Source organism: Fulmarus glacialis, unplaced genomic scaffold, assembly GCF_000690835.1.
Source record: "Fulmarus glacialis isolate BGI_N327 unplaced genomic scaffold, ASM69083v1 scaffold40781, whole genome shotgun sequence".
Lineage (NCBI taxonomy): Eukaryota > Metazoa > Chordata > Aves > Procellariiformes > Procellariidae > Fulmarus > Fulmarus glacialis.
This window is the reverse complement of record NW_009192871.1, coordinates 20,853-40,490: the sequence shown is the minus strand read 5'-3', so window position 1 is coordinate 40,490 and position 19,638 is coordinate 20,853. Positions and strand designations below refer to the sequence as shown.

At 42.9% G+C, this 19,638-nt stretch overlaps 1 protein-coding gene across 1 annotated transcript in view; it reads left to right on the top strand.

Moving 5' to 3' along the window:
• Positions 1–2,650: 2,650 nt before the first annotated feature.
• Positions 2,651–19,638, top strand: part of AMOT (angiomotin) — a 34,399-nt gene continuing 17,411 nt past the window's right edge. Inside the window, exons 1-6 of the mRNA XM_009587239.1 lie at positions 2,651–2,817; positions 4,275–5,193; positions 11,579–12,032; positions 13,862–14,006; positions 15,406–15,498; positions 18,176–18,321. Coding sequence (XP_009585534.1) covers positions 4,322–5,193; positions 11,579–12,032; positions 13,862–14,006; positions 15,406–15,498; positions 18,176–18,321 — 1,710 coding nt within the window. The 5' untranslated portion in view covers positions 2,651–2,817; positions 4,275–4,321. The remainder of the gene's footprint in view (positions 2,818–4,274; positions 5,194–11,578; positions 12,033–13,861; positions 14,007–15,405; positions 15,499–18,175; positions 18,322–19,638) is intronic.

The following is a 19,638-nucleotide window of genomic DNA, read 5'->3' as shown; positions in this document are numbered from 1 at the left end:
CAATGCCCTGCAAACATGGGTCTTTTCTTCCTTAAATAGTACCTACGCTACCTCCCCTTTTATGTGCATTCTTGATCTCAGCACGGTTACATGCAACACTATTTGCAATTCCTATGTTAGTTGTACCAGTTCTAGACTCTGATGTTTCACTCAAGAACATACAGATATAAAGTTACCATGAATAATTTCAAACTAGAAGTTAGAATAAGGTAATAAGATGATAGAGCTACAATGCTGAGGAACAAACTGTGAAATCAGTTCGGCCTGGGAGATCTACCTCACAGTGGTTCCTTGGAACAGAATTGGTCTAAAACTGAATTTTCCACTTGAAAAGCAAGGTGTTTCTAGGCTTTGCAGTTACGAAGAGTGCACCATCCAATTCATAAGCCAGTACAGTTTTGCAGAGTTGTTGGTAGTCTGAATTCAGCCCTATCCATTGTAATAGATTTAGGCTAAACACCCAAATGTGTCTGTTTAAAATGTCTACAGAACCTATTCCAATTTCCTTCCAGCTCTGTCATAACAACTTTTCCAGTGCACCTCACTGATTTCCATCTTTGGCGCACTGAAAACTGAAATTGCTGGAAGAGCCTAACACAAATAGAATTTGGTGTCCAAATAAATAACACATGGGCTTCAGTACCGATTGTACTGTTCATTTTTGTGTTTCATTACATAAAAAAGTTAACTCACTGGTTCTGCCATGCATTTCCAGCTCACTCAGAAAGCAGATTCCAGGAATGCTGCCACCCAAGTTAGTTGCACAAGATTTTCTTTGTTAATTAAAAATAATGGGATAAACCTGGAAAAAATAGGCTTAATGTTAACAGTTGGTATTTAAAGAAAATGGATTTGTTGGCCAGGATATCTTCATATTGTATCTCAGTCTACCTTTTGTTTTGGATTTCCAGGCTGATTCCTAGTTTACATCCACACTAAAATTAGTAGTATTCAGTTCCAGCAAATACTTTCAGTGTGAACTGTGCCCTCCCTTCATCGGATCAGCAGAATAAGCTTGTATTCCTGTGAAGTGAAACTCTGTGTGTGAAATGGTTGCATACAGAATTACTTCCTTGAACGTTTGAAGGAGTTAAACATGCACAGATTGAATTTGTCTGTTGAGAAAATCTTTAAGGCAGAGAGGCAGAATCTCAAGCTGGGTTGTATCTTTGTATTAAAAAAATAAACACCACCCCCCTTCTTAGATTTTTCCAGTTGAGACAAAAGAAATCTTTGGGTGGAAAGGCAGCATCATATTGCATAATAAAAGCCTTTTTATGCTCTAATAAAAAGGGTTGCTTAGGGCAACTTTGGTTAAAAAAAAAAAAAAAAGAAAAAAAGAAGAGTTAGTGATGATACTGGTATGAGGGGGACAAGGAACCCTTAACTTCTGTTGTGCAACACTGGGAAAAGAGGCTAGAAATTGCTCTAGTTATCTGCTATCTTAATGCCTGGTTTAAAGGTTCTTCACTGCATATTTGCTGGCAGCTGTTTTCAATATATCCCTCTCGAGCTAAGTCACCAGTTAAGAATTTGACATTAGATGTTTTTTTCAACCACCATCTTGAAGTACCATACCACACAACACAGCCTTGTTCCCTAGTTAGATATTGTTCATGTGCCTTGAAATTGCTGTTGACACCTCAAGTATTTAACTTGCAGATCTGAGATAATTTTTGTTGGGTGTGGGTGTGTGCCATAATAAGACAGAGACAGAAGTATCCACGTCTGCATTCCTTCACTACATCTGTTCACTTTATTTTTTGCAACATTCCAGGAAATTAAGTTAAATTATACATCTCAATGAATATTTTTAATTTCACTAGTTCTGTTTTAATTGCCTGCCCTTAAAGTGTAAGCACACGGAATGCACAAGTATGTTCCACTTCTTTTGCGTTGTTTGCCTTTTTCTTTAGGACACCTTCAGTAGTAGATTTAACTGCTTTTTGAGTAACACGCCTAAATACATATTTTTCTATGTTGTCCTGATTCTCCCCTCAATGGTTAAAGTTTCTTTAGTGCTTTATATTCTGAAAGGGAAAAGTAATGTAATTAAAGAATGTTTTGGGAATTATAGCTATGCTCTGCAGTATATTTCTGGCATGTACTTTGTTGGTGTCCTTTTCTTCCCCTCACTTCCCAGTTTGTAAAATAAAGCTAATATTCGTATACTGATCATTCTCACAGTCATTTTTGAGGCGTAATTTGTTGAAGTTTGTAAAGCGTTTAACCATATCACCTTTCATCAAAGGATTTCTGATGATACAGTTTGAAATATACAGCACCACTGGAAAAGGAGCCATAAGAAGAGTGTATCATCATCTGTGCTGCAGCTTTCATTCTTAGCAAAAAATAAAACAATGGAGTTAAAGAATTAGCGGGTTTTAATCACTGTTTCACTTGGAGGCACAGATGGGACAGAGCATTACTTGGCAACATTTAATCTTGGAGCAGAAATTGTCATGATTAAAGCAGCAGCTGGAGTAGATTGTTAGGGACAGGGGGGTTTATTCATCCTAGAGGGATCAAAATTGTTGGGCTCTGGGAGAAACAAGAAGCTACAAAAGAAAAATCTGAAATATGGGCCAAGGTTTATTATTTCTGCTGTCTCTTCTGCTGATTAAAATGATGTTTTCAATGCTTTCCTCAGAATTCTTTTGGAAGCGAGAAGAGTATCAAGTGATCTGGCCTACTGAAGAGGAGACGGAAGCCATCTCTGAGTGGAGATTTTGGACTTGCGGGAGGAAGGCTGTGTGTGTCCGCCCCATGTGGCAGAACTGCTCCTCCTTACCAAGGAAGTCAAAGTGAAGGAAATAGGTATGTGCAACTTCAAATAGGATTTCAGAAGAATCATGTTCCAAGCCAGTTAACAGGGCCTGAATTCCTAGTTTGGTGAGGCAGCCTGGAATGAGTTGGATTTTAACTTTCTCATCATTAACGCTTGCAGAAGGGTTCTATCTGCCTGATGCATCAAGGCCTTGTATTACAGGGGTAGACTCCTGCGGTAGGCTGGCCTGAGGGAGGAAACTGGGTGGCTGTGGAGACACAGAACAAAGCAGACCCTTCACGTCTCTTGACTTCTGCAGTCCATCACTGGTTCTGCCACGGAACAAGCTGTTGGGAACAAGTTACCTTTTGCTAAGGGACAATGTTATACAGAAAAAAGGTGTCAAAATAAAGTGCTAGAATACCAACGTGTGTTCTGCTGTCAGGGCAAAGCCACAGCTTATCCAACAAGTAAAGCATATTCTCTATTCTGAACTGTTGTAGCTCAAAAGTAGCTCTGCTTTTAGTTAAATATCTCAAAGGTATCATTAATTTTGGATATTTCAACTCATGCAAGGCCAATGGGTTTGAGTTTCTATGGCAAATTCCTGACTCCACTGGGAGACTGAGCGAAGTGTAATCAGCGTTGGTCACTGACTTAATCTGTACTTAGGATGTGCTTGACATTGGCTCTTTGTGTTTCTCTCACTGGTACGCAGTGTTTTTTCCTGCCACTCAGGTCTTTTTCTGTTCCTTAGATCAGACAACTCATTTTCCTTCTCTTGCATTTGCATGCATTCAGCTGACGATATTTAGATGCGTGAGGATTTGGTTGCCTTTGTATAGCAGGAAGTTACAGAGTCCTCACTTGCACCAGTACGTAGTGTTTGCTGCAGCAGGGAGACTAGGTGCTGATCTCATTCTGGGTATTTCATAACTCTAAAAACCTGCTGGCTAACGAGGTATTCATTAATTGCTTTAAACGATCTAAGCTAAGAGATTTCTTTACTTCCTTTGAACCATATACTATCTCAATGGGCCTCTCTCTTTTTTTTTTTTTTTTTTTTTTTCCCCCTCTCCCTTAAAACTGATAAATTGTTGATTTCACCCTTTAATCCTTGTCTGCTTGGAAATATGGGAATTGTATTTCGCTGTTGGTAGCCCTAAGTGTAAAGCAAACAGGACTTAGGCATTTTTACCATCATCCTGTGAATTATAGGTCTTCTTTCTGCCTGAAAACAGCCTTGCTGTCTGAGGTATTCGGCATGCATCCCTTCAGCTTGCAGTCGATTGATATTCCTATAAACTTGCAAGTCACCTTTCATCACCTTTCGAGGCTTTGCCCCCTGGCATGCAAGTCCTTCTTAGGTCAAGGGCCTTAATGACCCCCATTGTTATGGGAACCTTTGGTAATCTAACCTGCTTTTTTTCTGTATTTCAAGCCATTGCTCTTGAATGTCTCTTGCTTGATCCACTCAGGCGCTAATAACCGTGTCTCCTTTCCTTAGGTCAAGGGCAGCTTTTACATTCCACCCAAAAGGCACCACAGTTTGAGATGAGGAATTCAGAAGAGCAAGCAGCTACGACAGTTTTACAGCGCCTGCTGCAGGAGCAGCTCAGATACGGAAACCCAAATGACAACCGTAACCTTCTTGCCTTACACCAGCAAGCCACAGGAAATGCCCCCCCTTTCAACAGCACTGGGAGTCCAGCATCTCAGAACGAAGGGCTGAGCTCCCAAGACCACCAGCTTGTGACTCATGCTGCCCGTCAGGAGCCCCAGGGCCAGGAGATACAGGTGGACAACAGCATCATGGAGAAGCAGCTCTCCCCGCGACTTCAGAACAGTGAGGATCTCCCGACCTATGAGGAAGCCAAAGTCCAGTCACAGTATTTCAGGGGCCAGCCGCATGCTAGTGTCGGGGCAGCGTTTTATGTAACAGGGGTCACCAACCAAAAGATGAGGACTGAAGGGCGGCCCACGGTTCAGCGGGTGAGCCCAGGGAAGGTCCACCAGGATGAAGGACTTAAGGACCTCAAGCAAGGGCATGTCCGCTCCTTGAGCGAGAGGCTGATGCAGCTGTCCTTGGCCACCAGCGGTGTCAAGGCCCACGCGCCTGTCACGAGCGCGCCGCTCTCCCCCCTCTCTCCGCTTTCTCCTCAGCAGTCCAGCGACCCTTATAAAAATTCTGGCTCCAATGAGTTCTACAAGAACTCAGTGCAGCCCCCTTCCCAGCCCAACATGAAAGGAATGGAGCAGCGGGGTCCTCCTCCAGAGTATCCTTACAAAAATGTGTCCACCCCGTCTATGAACTGCAAACCTCAGGACTCGGGACATTTCTATAGTGATCATCGCATGAGCCAGCAGGGAAGATCTGATGGGCCTATGATGAGGTATCAACATCCCCCTGAGTATGGGTCAGTCAGGTAAGCAAGAATCTTAAAACAAACTCCATGACAGCCACGTAAGGAAAGAGTATAAAACTCAGTCCATTGCCCTCACTCCTGAGGCAGGTTTTCTTTCAGCAAAGATTCCATCTTTGTTATGTGAGATGACATATTGTGTTCAGCTACAGACTGTGTCTGGAAGAACTGGAACCTGTTTCAGTAGCTTACCTAGAGAGGCCTGACTCTTTTAAAAAAAAAAAAAAACACAAAAAAAAAATCCCAAAACAAACCAGCTTGATTTTATGGCATGGGGAAGTTTAATGCTGAGGCTCCAGAGCCTTACAAAAGGTTTGCTACAAAAGCCAAAGTTATGGTGTGATTCATAGTAGAAACTTGCAGTTACTTATTGCAAGACTTAAGCTGTTCTTTAATTATGTCTGCCCAGACAAAAGATTGGTTTTTTTCTTTTTAGTTTAAACTGCATCTAAATGCTATGTAAGAAAGGAGAAAGTGAATGAAAGCAGTAATGGTGCAGGTGACAAAAATCACCTGAGCTTCCTTTAGAGTTTTTCAAATTTTATTTTCCATGAACCAAAGTGTAGGAGTGGAAAATGGAGTGTGCTTTGTGCCTCATCCCAGACTTGCTTGTTTAGCTTTCGCTGATTTTCCTTGCATCATTTGAAATCTCAGCCTGTTCTGGTTTCCTCTAGACAAGGAGGTAGATTTGGCTTGAGCCAAACACTGATGTCCATGTGGGTGAAGATGAAGTTTTATTCAGGTGGGCTAAATATACGGCTTTGCTTTACCTGTTTCCTTACCATCTCATCTCTGTCCAAGACCAGGTGGGATTTGGTATAATGATTTTGGCCTCATTTTGAAGCTAGAAGGGTAATACAAAGGAGCAACAGGAGGGCGTTGCTACATAAGTAAATGGTGAGGTCTCTGTGCGTTTGTGTTTGCACATACTGTGTTGTGTTTTGAGGGGAGCATGAAGAAGAAACCAGTCTGTATTTGGGAACAGAGTCTGAGCTTTGGGGAATTTGAATCTGCTCAGAACCTTCTTAGTCCTATGAGGAGCTATTTTCAGAGTTTGTCCACCATTGTTTGTGATCTCAAATGACTTCAGCAGCATACAAGCCTGATGAAAAGGCCCTTTGATCTGGCTAAATAAATAATAAAGAGGCCAGGAAAAGGGGAAGTAAAGGGTTTAGGGGGGGTAATGATTGTAGAAGCTCGTTGCAAATGTTTTTGAAAATTCAAAGGCCTCAAATCTCTATGCACACAGGAAAGGGAAACAGATCCTTAATGGTTATGCTGCATCAGAAATACTCGTAATATTACATACAGTGAATCTGAGACGTAGCCTGCTTGCTGTTTAAGGGAGAGGTATTTGAAAACACGCCAACAGTCAGCTCCTCTAGACAGGGTGATTTTTGTCTGAATTGGATGGATCCTGGCTGCTTTGAAAGAACATGGGGGGGGAAGTGGGGGGAGGAGAAAGGTTCAGCTGGCAAGGTTTCCAGTAGGGGAAGCAACTGAGATTTGTCTTCAAAGCATTGGGAATCTAATGAGGTTACTTTTTAACCTAAATAGCTGCACAGAGAGGAGGTTTCCTTTGCAAGCAAATGCTGTAGCAGTAGAACAATTGCAAGACTAATCCATAAATTACAGAGCAGCGTAGCAAAGGAAGGGAGCGAGTCCTCTATTCCCCTCCCTCTCCCACACGCTTTAAGAGAAACTGTCATTTAGACAAGAAAACTTCTGTGTTACTAAAGGTGCAGCTGGGTAATGGTGTGAGGATTTTAAAGGCATACAACTTTCGGGAGTGCATTTGCCTTGCACCAGGCAGTGCTAACGAGCGTCTTTGCAGCCTCGCTGGAGTGGTAAAGTATTTTCAGAGACTCCAGTTTTCCTGCGCTGCAGCTCTGTGTTTATCGGGATTAATTTGGATTGGTAAATGTGTGCATTTTTTGAACTGTGCGTCAAGGAAACAAAGCCCCTTCTTTCTGCTCGTGAAGCCACACCCTTTTCTGCGGGTTTTTCCCCTCATTGTTCGGGGGAATTTGAGGGTGACCTAACGATGCGGTTAAATAAAACTCGTTGAGCAAGATAAACATTGGGGAATTCACAGCATTCTCATGCTTCACCCTCCCCAGTCTGGGAAAGGAATGGGCTGTGTGGTAAGTTTAAACCAGTCTGCAAACAGTTTGCCTCACCTGCTCTTGGGCGGTGTAAGTTTGGGAACACGTATATGTTCGTAATGATGTTGGTTTAATGTAAATACTGGGCATGCTGGAGGCATCTGTGCTGTTATTTGGAAATTTTAAAGAAAGTTCAGAAGAGGGCTGGCTGCTTTTTTTTCCCTAATATCTCAACTGCACTTTAGCATTGGTGATGAAAACAAACCTTCAGGTCTAAGAGGAGAAGACGGGTGCCTTGGGCTCAGTGTCCTGTGGGGTTGCAAGGTCTCCTGTGGCAGGACAGCGAGAGATGGAGGAGAAGGGGCTCGTGTTGGTACAGTTTTGGGTGCAGAGGAAGCTGGCTGTCTCTCCGATTCAAGTGCCATCCCCTGTTCAGAGCCCAAATGACTGAGCTCTTGCTGTGGTGATTAATCCCATTGACTTCACAGAAACTTTTTGAGAAGGAGGTCTGCAGAATTTGTCCCATAATTAGTAAATCACTTCTGTGCACTGCGTTCCCCTGAGCAGCATCAAAGTGAGCGATAATCAGGTATGACTAGGAAGCAGAACAAAAATGCATGTTTGATTTCAGCCGTCTAATCAAGCGGAGTCTGTTCCCTCCTGCAGTCAGCGTTTCCCAGTTTGTGCAGGAGGGCTGTGGAAGAGAGGGGACCTGTAGCTTCTTAAACATGAAACAGGCAGGAGAAGCTGGGAAGGCAGAAAAAATTTTAACGAGCCAGAGACCTTTCCTGATCTCTTCATTCTTCTGCCCTCCCTACTTTGTTGCTCTACCCGCAGATCTTCTGCGTGACTTGATATTTGCAATCCTGGCAGCCTCAGGACTCCTGATGGCTAGGTTTGCTTGCAGAGCTGCCCTTACTCCATATCTCTTTCTTCATGACTTAAAAGCTAATGTGACCGTTGTAGTTGCAGAGCCATAAATCCAGGTTTGTACTTGGCCCGCGTGGTGTGGTTCTCCGATATGTGCCAGGGACTGTAAGGGAAGCAGAGATTCTTGCATGATACAGTCTTCAACATGAAGTGGCCCTTAAAGTTACGCTTTCAAACTTAAACACTTGTGGGAATTATTGCTCTGAGTTTTTTTTCCTGCGTTTGGGGTTTTCAGTCTTTATGACACTGAGGCAAATGGAAGGAGATTGCATAATTTTGTTTTCCATGTATTTTGAGAGTCTTTCTGCATTTTTGCATGTAGCGGTTAGTTCGGATATAATTTTGATTACTACTGCAGGGTTACCCGAGGACTGATTCTCTCACGGAGGGAAGTTTCTACTACCCTTTTATCAGCAATTCTGTTAGGTCACCCCAATAGTGATTTGTACCTTAAAATTTTGCAGTCTGGCTTAAAAATCTTGTAAAGTTCAGTTGTGTTCATTTACCTTTCTGAATCTCTCAGTCCAAAATTGGTTTACCAGAGAAATAAATTCCGCAATTCTCATGTTAATCTGAGGGATCTCAGAGCCAGGTATTTTGAACCCACAAAATATATATAAGTATTTTAGAAGACAAAATTTAAAGTAGTGGGGATGCTAAAAAGTTCTTTGAACGTTTATGTAAAAGATTGCATACAAGAACTTAAAAGGTCTAGTTGTCACTGTGAGGTTACTAGGATTTAGAATTTTTTTTTTTTAAAGATAAGATGTATTATCACAGTTGCGTTATCTCGTTTTGCTGGGAATATAAATGCACTTGTGACATTTTGGAAGCTCTAATGCTGTTGGTAATGCAACAGAACTAGAGGCTCCCAGCTCTCATGTTGTAGCTTGAACCTGCAAGATTGGTATAATTTCAGGATGTGAGTGCCAAGATGCTGGAAATTTTGGAAATGTATCTTGTTTAGAAATACTCAGCCATGATTTCCTAGAGCTGTTCTTTACAATAGGTTTAAAAAAAAAATGTCATTACCAGGCATGCCAGTACAAAGGCTGTCCCTTCAGAATTTAGCTGCTGCTGTTGTTTTTCTTTGGCCATCTTTGCGTTCCTTTCATTAGTGTTCAAGTCCTGCGGAAATGGCAGTATTCTGCCCATGCATCTCTGATGGCAGAATAGCGAGATGCTTTTAGTCAAATAGCTCAAATTGTTAACATTGGCATCTAAATAGTCCTCATTTGGCTTATAATATTAACACACTGAGGTCAGCGGAATCAGTCTCTCTGAGTAACTGCTCCAGGTTGTTTTCAGACTGGAAGAGAGTATTTTGGAGGTTCAAAATTGAAAAGGTGTTTTTTTGCATCCATGAGGCAGACTGGCAACGTAACTCTCTTGATCTAACCTCTGTAGGTCATCATAGATTAAATGTCACAGCAAGGTTATTCCCTAATTGATTATAACATCAAAACAGAGGTGCATGACGTTAGGTAAAGAATAAGCTCAAGGAGACGAGTGGTTTCTGAAGATGCAAAGTTTTTTATGCAAAGTGATAGTTTTGCCTCATTCTTCATTATGAGAACTGGCAAATAAAGGTCATGAAATAAATGCAACGATAAGTGGAGCTGACCTCCCAAGAGGGGAGGAACCAAATTGCTGCTACTAAACTGAACGTTCCTGAGCAAATTAATTGCACGTCTCTCTTCTGCATGACCCCTGAGATCCTCATGCTGCGTATGATCATTTCTGGGGAAATACAGCTCCTGAAATGATGTTGCTGACAGGGACTGCAGTCACCTGAGTGTAAGAAAGAGAGAAAATTATTTGTTTCTCCCTAAGTGGCGAAGGCTAGATTTGTTTCCCTGTTAAGGAATTTGAGCATCAGCTTGGAGGTTTCTATGCACTATCTCTGCTGGAAAGCAGGGAGAATGAGCCATAAGATGCATGATATTGAAATAGCGAAGCCTGCGCTGGGCTGAGAACATACAAACTCCTACATGCGCTGCCAGCCAGATGTGAGTAATGCAGACGTTTCCTCTTTGGACGGGTATGAAGAGTTGATGGTTCTTTCTACAGAGAACAGGAAGGATGATGCTGAGTGTTTGCACATCGGCTGAGAAGCCCGTTGTGTAACCCTTTAGTTCCCGGTTCAGCTTCATGTTTGGTGTTGTCAATTGACGTGCCACTAACGCTCCTGGTGTGGTGGGAGAGCTCTGCTGCAGACTGTCTTGTACATACGCTGTGCTCAGCAGAGCAAGCACGTAGGGTCCTTCCTGTGAACACAGACAACCACGGGGCTATTCTGTAGCAGCTATGGCCAGGTGGAACAACAGTATGTGCTTTTCCAGCTGCAGGGTTGAACTGCATCCCAAAGGGTGGGAAATTTTTTCAGAAGAACAGGAGTGTTTCAGAACATGTTGAACTGCCAGACTGGGTCTGCACCAGGCTGAGGTCTGTGCTTAAAAAGAGACTGGCTGCAGCATGGAGAGGGAGTGACTTCAACTGTTAGAATAAAGAACATCCAGAGGAGTTAAAGGTTGAATGTCTTTGGAGGAGGAAGCAAAACCTGCCTCCTGAGGCCATCCAAGCACGATAAATCCACACAATCTTCTAAGAGAGGTTTCTTACTTGGCTAATACAGCAGAAGTTGAGCTGGGAATCTCCAGTGCCTGGGAAACGTGAGCTGGTGTAGCTTGGAGTTAGCTCTGTGATAGACTCAAGCGTGTTACAGATTGCTAGATCTGTCTTTGATATCCTATAGAGGTTATTGTTAGGAGCAGTAAACTTACCTACTGCATAGGACTGAAGGTGGTTCTGAAACAAAAGGCTGCTTCTGACTCTTAGGTTGGTTTTCAGATCCTTTAACTGTCTTATTTGACTGGGCTGCAGCTTGTTGATTCAGAAAGCTCGAATCAGTGGTGCTGGCATACTAACTCTGTATCCTGAATTGCAGAAGAAAATTCATTGTTTTCTCCATGAGAGATGGCACATTTCAGGACAGAACAAGAGAGGCCATTCCTAACAGTCCTCAGTTTAGCTGTTTTATCCACAAAGTGTGGAGAAAAGTTATAAAAATAATTTTGGTCAGTAGTTGTTGATGGAGTTTCTCTTAGTGTTTCTGTACAAAATAGACTCAAGAGGAAAGAACTTCGTGCACTTAGAATATATTTTCTGATAATGATTTGATTTTGAAGCATTTTTTTAAAACAAACTTATAAAAATGAGGAAAACCTCACATACGAGTCTTGTGTGTGAAGACCTGTGCAAAGGAGCTACGCACGTCATCCCACGCTTTGTCATTGGGTTTGTGCACCATCTTCTGCATGATTTTGCTGGAGCTTCTGCTCTCTGTTTTCCAGGCAGAACCCAGATGTGCAGCTGCAGTTACAACAGAGACCACCTCACCACCACAGCCCAACTTCTTCCTTGACATCCTTGGGATCTTTGACTTTGCTTCAGTCTCCGCCACCATCCAGGCTGTCCCCTTCCCAGCATCAGCAACCTCTGACTCCAAGCCAGGGAGATCCTGGCATTCTGCCACGAACCCAGCAGCCATTCTTGTCAAACCAAGTCCATCAGGGAGATTTGTACCGACTATGCCAGCCCTTCCTAGGCCCCCAGCAGCAGCAAGGCGATTCCTATTCAGTAATGTCCCGGGCTCAGCAGATACCTTCTCCATATCAGCAGATGCAAGTAGATCCTTTTGCCATAGTTTCCAGGGCCCAGCAGATGGTGGAAATCCTGTCAGAAGAGAACCGGTCTCTACGACAGGAGCTGGATGGATGTTACGAGAAAGTAGCCCGGCTGCAGAAGGTGGGTGTTTTTGGATATCAGGCACTCTCCTGTGTCTAGTATTGCCCATAATTGAATCATCTAATCTGCAACTGTTACACTCCTTGCTTAAGGGATTGGTTATCTACTTTAGAGTCTTTTATATGCAGATTGATTAGTCTGTATCCTGTCCCTTTGGGCAGCAACTTAATTTTGTCAGAAGAGAGAATTCTGCCTTCAGTTTTATTCTGACAGCTAATTGACCATGCTCAAAAGAGCATCCTCATCAGCTGTCTTGAAGAGACTGACTGCTTGGCTTGCTTGGTTAAATTAAAGCTAATGGTCTTATGTCCAGGATAGCAGCAGGCTTCATTTTCCCATCAGTCTAAAAGACTTTAGAGACTGCAGGAAGGGCCTGTTTGGAATGACATGAGACCATAGTCACTCAAGGAGACGACAGGGGACATTGCTACAAAACTGGTTGGTGGGACAGTGTGCAAGGCAAGTACTGCTGCTATGGCTGCATTAAAGATACTTGGACTGCAGGACTGACACTTCTTTTGTCACTCCCTCAATACCACGAAACTTCCACGAAAACTTAGTATCTTGTTTTGGATCAAGCTATTTGCCACCTTTGGCTTTATGAAACAAGTAGAGTAAGTGATGCTAAAATGTTTTTAAAAAAAGTCCCAGTGACAGCCATCATTAATGAGCATGTGTAGAGGTATTTTCATTGCAGCCTCATAGAAATAACTTCTTATGACCAATGATTTAAAGCTGTGCAGCAGGTCAGCTTTGCTTTTGCCTCGCAGCTGTGAAAAGGCTGATGCTACTTGCAATTTAGGACTTTGTGGGCCTTGCTGTGCTCTTTGTGCTGAGCAGTCTCCAAGGCCATAAAAATGTGTGACTGCTTAAAACACGTGTTTAAGTTCAGGTGACCAGTGTGGCTTTCCACACTCATTTATTCCCTATGTTACCTCTTTCCAGGGACGTATGTTCGTTTTGTATTTCTTTTGGAAGGTTCCTGGCCAGGAAATGCTTTAGAGAAATGTTTGACAGCTTCCTGATAATGAAAGAAGGATAAAAATGCACTTCCCTCCACCCCCCTGTTGATCACTTGCTGTAGACAGTGCTGATGGGGTTTGCTATTATGTGGATCCATACTTCCATAGCAATGCAAAGCCATGCCTGGTAAGGAGAGTTAGAAGTGAATCTCCTTTTGCTCTGGGTGATCAGAGAAGCAGAGAAGCTTTACACTGAAGGCTAGAAGGAAGGATAAAACATATTTTACTGCAAATGTTTCCCTCTTCCCATTTAGTAAATTGAATATTTAAAAGCACAACTAAATTGTTGAAGTGTAAACATAAAACATCAGGAGGTTTTATTGTGAATTTTGGACCATAACAATTACAGATCTGCAGAGTTCATCAGTAATGCAAGATCTGCCGCTACCATTTTTTAGCATAGTTTTGTCTGCCTTTCTTGTTTTATTTTACTTACTCAACTTGATGTCGCATTAGCTATTTATATAAATGCTTTTTGCCCAAACTAACAGTAGTGCCAAACTGCCTCAGTCTTAGAAAAAATAGATGACATTTGCACTTCTTCAATTTGCTATATATATGCTCTGATCATATTGGGGAAACAGAGCTAGAGTCTGGAAGGAGAGTCGAGATCTTCGTTTCAAGCACTGGTATTCTTTATACAGAAGGATCCGTCATAAACCTGGGACTCTGTCATTTTACTTAATGTATAGGTGTAGGTTTCTTTCAATAAAGAAAACTTGAGAGAAAGTAATCTCCTTTCTGAGACTGAATGAAAAGAATTGTTAGTGATAAAATAGTAGGTGCTTGTTTTCACTTCCACTGCAGCTGGAAACAGAAATTCAGCAAGTTTCAGAGGCGTACAAAAACCTGGAGAAATCATCCTCTAAGCGGGATGCCCTGGAAAAGGCCATGAGAAACAAGCTGGAAGGAGAAATTCGTAGGCTTCATGATTTCAACAGGGATCTAAGAGGTGAATGAAGTAAAACTTCTGTTTTTCAATTTTTTTTTAATTGTTATACTTACTTGGCAGGACGGTGTTTTGCTGGAGAATTCACTGTGTCTGTTGACAGACTAGAATATGACAGGATACTCAGGTATATTCAGTAGTCTGAGATCTTAAGCGCTTGCTGTCTGTACGGAAAAGACAGGTTTAGGAGAGTGCTGTAGTCTCTCATTTCCAGCCTGTTTCTCATTGAGAAGAAACATGTGATAAGCCAAATACCATAAACCAGATGCAAGCCTGGAATTCTCTCTTGTCTTATATCCTAGACACAATTTGTACAATTTGTTCAGTTTATACAAATGGAAAGACATTTTGCTGACTGCCTAATCCCACACCAGGCATGTTCACTTTATTTCCTGTCCAGTGACCCTTTTGCACTGACATACAAACTGCAGACTGTCTGTTCTTCCTGAAAGTCTTGTCATTCCTTATCAATGTAGGCATCTGGTTTTTTGGATCTCCCTTCCTTTTCCAGAGTGAGATGTTATTAGCGTCTGGTTCTTGCTAAGAGGCTGAGGCAGTACGACGGCTGGCAGTGGAGAGTGATGTTGAATGGTATTTGACCTTAACATGGGTCAAAGTTTAAGCATTGGTTTGAAAGGCAAAAAACATCTGTGATTTGAGATGTTTAAAGGTGCACAATCAGTCTTTTAAACTGTAAGTTTAATTTTTTTATGAAAGCCTTCTGATTGTCCTACATGTCATCTGCTCTCACTGCCCCTAGTCTCTTACTAGGACTGTGTTCCCAGAAATTGTTTTGCATCCAAGAAGTGAGGCCATACAGTGCCCAGTGCTATCGAGAAGGACAGTACACAAAGGCCTGCGTTAAATAATCTTATTCATAATAAAACACAGCATAAACATTTCATTCTTATTTTCATAGACTGATATAAGTTTCTAACATCCTGCAGCAGCAGATTTGTTAAGCTGTCCTTAGGGTTTTACACTTTTCCCTAAAGGCAGGTAACTGGACAACTGTGATTTAATCTTCTAACTATTAAGATTTAGTGGAGAATTATAAGGGAATCTTTTAATTGCATGGTGAGATTTATTTGGGTGGAAAAAATAAGGTGTCTTAACATTTGTAAAAATTGAAAAAATAAACTTCTTATGTGTTGTAATTGTTTAAATAATTTCTTTGGAACTTTATTTAACCTGTTTTGTCCCATTGAGAATATTTTCTCAAGGACATAATTAGAAACATTTCAAAAGTGAGTGCCAGCTTCTGATAGGCTTTTTACTTTTGGGTGTGTAGAATTAGGAGATCTGTTCCCCTAGTTTGCATTAGAAATGTCCTGAGCAGACGTGACTTAATGCTTGGAAGTTTTTAATTATTTAGTGTTCCTTTTGTTGAAAAATTTTGCAGAACGTATGGAGACAGCCAACAAGCAGCTTGCGGAGAAGGAATTTGAGGGGTCTGAAGACAATCGCAAAACCATCTCTCAACTCTTTGCACAAAGTGAGTTACACAGTCATTATGGGTAGAAATGCTCTGGTCATCCTGGGAAGGATAACAGTGCAGCAGGTTAGCGTAGTTTGGATCTGTTGGTTTTCTACCAGGACAGAAATCAGGGCAGTGATAGTTCAAAACTGGCAGTGGAGAAAGGAGGAGGGATTCAAGAATTCCTTTCCTGTCAGTATGTAAAATCCATTTGATGGCATTTATTAGAGATTTTGGAGCAAATGTAGTTTGCAGTTAAACTGTAAAATTAGTGTTTACCCCATAAAGTACAGGATAATTTGTCCACCTATTTTGTCCCCTGAAAGCTTTGGAATTAAACCTTTCCAGGCTGACAAGAGTTCTGGCATGAGTTAAGGCCAGTAGGACTGGAACCTGGTAAGTCTCCTATCTTTTTCCTCTTCAATTTGCCACTGCCCTATCCAGTTCAGCAAAAATAAAGGGGATGAACGCTGCCTGCAGTACGCTGGGCTGGGTAAGGGTCATGAATTCTGTCCACAGCAATGGATTTATCACAAGGCAAACCAAAATGACAGATGTGAAATGCTGCTTTTCCTTTGTACTGAAATGTCTTGAGGCTGACGGCGGCAAGCCAACTTTCTCTCATCCCATAGTGTACTCCACCCTTCTGACAATGCTCACTTTTCTCCAATTGTTGTATAAAAAGGTAATGCAATAAAATTGCAAAATGGCGATTTTCTGTGGTGTAACACACACTGCTTCTACTCTGACAAATGCTGGTATCCCTCTCTTGTGTTGTCTTTAGCTTATTCCTTTTGGCTTTCATTGCAAGCAGATGGCTGTCAGGGTGTGAATTCAAAACTCCTGGTGGTAGTGGAAAGTCTGTGAGTTTAGTCTTGCATTCAAACTGGTTGGGTGGACTTTGAGGTTCATAGGTTTACCCAGAGAGATGGGAAGGTCAAAGCTGTGAGGCCTTACATTCAATTTCTCCTTTTGGATGAACATGGAAACCATAGTGCTACGTTTCGTTGGTCCCAGCGTTTCTAGGGGTGCTGTGGCCACTTGTCAAGTGAAGCAGTACTCATTTGGGGAAAAGTCTGGAACAAAACCTCCCAAAACCTCGCTGCAGGCATTTACAGATTAACAAACAGACTGCTGGCGCTGATTGATACCTGCTGGCATAATGCCACCCTGTCTCATCTCTGCCCATTTTCTGCAATCCATTTTAGCATGCTGACACTGTCAGCAACTCATTTCTTGGGTGGAGGAGAAATACTGGGATGGGAGAGATGGGGAGAACAATAGGCAAGTGGTGACATTAGCCTTTGTCCTTGTGTCTTATGTCACAGGCTAGCTCTGAGTTGCAGTCAGGGTTTGCTCCGCAGAGTTCTGGGTGCTGTTGGTGGACAGGTTTGTTTTGCAACCTGTGTGTGGGCTGCATTGATTCCCTAGCAGAAGGGAATCTTCAGCTACTCCGTGTTGCTAAAGCTTTGCTCCTGGCTCTTTGCTGGCAGAAGAAAGGGAATAATTGTGGTCCTGTAAATATAGTTATGCACATGCTTGCACAAACGGGCCTGTGTACTCCATATGCAGTCTGTACTAACACCCAGGGTCTAGTTCCTGTTTTTCAAGCCTTCCACTCCTTGTCCTCATTCCTTTGTCGTGGGATATTGGTTTCTGGAATGCAGTTTCTCTGGTGTCATCAGTGCTGGGTGTAGATCACTCCAGGGAGTATTCTGTGGTTGTGTATCCAGCAAGTGTGTTAATGTTATCATTGTAGCTGGTTGGCTTGAGCTGGGAATGACAACATATACACAGGACATCAGCTCTATGTTGTGGCTTTGCTTTACACCCCTGTGTGATAATTTCTCCAGTCCCCAATTATTTTATCCTACTTATTTTTTTATGAAGGCAGTTGCCCTGTTCCTGAAACACGCAGCGTAGCTGCTCCCACTACGTCCAGCTCTTTCTGGAGAGCAGCAGTAAAGGACCAGCTGCTGTGCTTGGGGTGGCTTTAAAGCATCAGACATGAACTCTCAGTGCTGGGCAAAAGGCTTTCTTGAACTGCAGGTCTGCTTTGAGCAGTGACAGAGCAGATACATGCTCCTCAGTTCTGGCCCAGAGGGTCGTTTTTAAGGGCATAGAGGGAGACTGAGGAGTAATCATTGCTCACTTTTCTGACTCTTCTGATGATACTGCCAGAAAAGTGGGACAACTGGGTTATTTTGAGAAGGAGGACAGCTGCCCCAGGCAGAACAGCCTTCCTATTTGTGGGGTCAGCGTGAAAAAAAGGAGCACAACTTTTTCAGGCACAGAGGTCTGCCATCTCCTCTCCCCAGCCTGGGATATTAAAATCACCCAGTTTGTTTTCCACTGCTGAAAGCTCAGAGGTAAAGAGGTGCCAAGTTTCACAAACCATCTGCATAATCAGAGCAAATTACCTAACTGTACTGAGTGATGCACGTTCTATTCCTTCTCGCTAGCATTGTGGCACGTTGTTATTTGAAGGTACCATGCTTGTTTTTCAGGGTTACAAGTCCTTTTCTTCCTTGAAAGCCATGTACTTCTCCCCGCTCCCCCCTTAGCACTAGATTTGCATTCTCTCTCTTGTGAGAAGTTCCAGTACAATCTTTCCTTCACCTCTGGAGTGAAAGACTCCTGAAAGCTGAGTAGAGACAAGTGCTGTCCATTGATAACTCTCACTTTGTTTTGGTAGACAAGGAAACACAGCGGGAAAAAGAGAAACTGGAAATAGAACTGGCTGCTGCACGCTCCACCAACGAGGACCAACGAAGACACATTGAGATCCGAGACCAAGCCTTGAACAATGCTCAGGCCAAGGTGGTGAAACTGGAGGAGGAGGTAAGGATGCTGGGAGAGAGAAATTAGGGTAGCTTGGGTTCCAGTAAAAGTGACTGTGGGAATGAGTTTGTCTTGTGCAAATTATAAGGAAATCTGCTTGCTTCAAAGCTATTTATGTCGACTTAGCTTTGTGTTGGTTAGCTAAATCACTGAACTGTGCACAGATAAGCCACAAATCTGTATTTCCTTGGAAGTGCTTTCGTCTAAGCAGCCATGTTTCGTTTTCTTTTTGTTTCAACTGATAAAGTGGGCTGGAACTGAAATCCCAGCCCTGGCAACCTCCTGAACTTGGCAGAAATACAGATCTGGATGGACTTTTAACTAATATCAAATGAATGCAGCTTGACCCCTTGCCAGGTGTTCCACTTACACCAGGGTATCATGGTGCACAGTGCAGATCACCGTATGTTCCCAGCATTCGTAATAAGCTGGGCATGACCTTGGTTGTTTTCTCTCCCTTTCCTCCCAAGAGGGGATAATGCATTTGAGCTGCTTAGCTGGGCAGCTTTCACAGCAGTTTCTTTTGTAGCCTTGTCTCTGCCGCTCACACATGGCTCTCGCCTCGCTGCCCTTCTGCGTCATAGTGTCCGTCCTCTTTCCTCCCGCCTACTCCTTTCCTCTCAAAGGTTCCATTTCCCAATCCCAGCCTCTGCTTCCTTTACTCCTACTGTTCCTCCATAGAGAGCCTCTGGAGGAAATCTCATGACCAAGCACACTTCCGCCACTGCAGATTTGTTCTCTCCTCCTTCAATTCTGCCATCTTCCTGCCTACTAACACTCACCATCACCCTCAGTTGAGCAGTGCCCATATCCACCTGCATCTTGCTGTCTTCAGAGACACTCCCTTGACTCCTACTCCTCTCTCGATTCAGGATCCCATTGTGCCAAGAGAGGAGGAATGATCAAATACAAAGTGAACATCCTCCTATCTTATCTTGCCTGCCTTCCTCCTCTCCAGGTACAGATGTAGCAGCCTCTTGATTTTAGCCTGCTCTTCTAAGCTCTGTATTTGCCTCAGTAGCCCTTCCCCTGAACCTTCCTTTGTTTCTTTCCCTGCTGTCCTTAAGTTTTGCCCCTTGCAGTACCTTTCTTTTAATTTCTTCAGCTTCATGGAAGCCCTCCCTCAGTCTGTCCCCTCCTGGATCTGCTCTACTCATTCGGGATGTTGTTGCAGGGTTACCTGCCATCATGCCTTATTAGCCTTTCTCCCCAGTGCTCCACCTCGCTTTCTTTTCTCCACCACATCAAATTCAAGCAGTTCCTCTTTGCTTTCCAGGCCCCTCATGGTTTACCTAACCCTGTTTCTCTTCTCCCCTT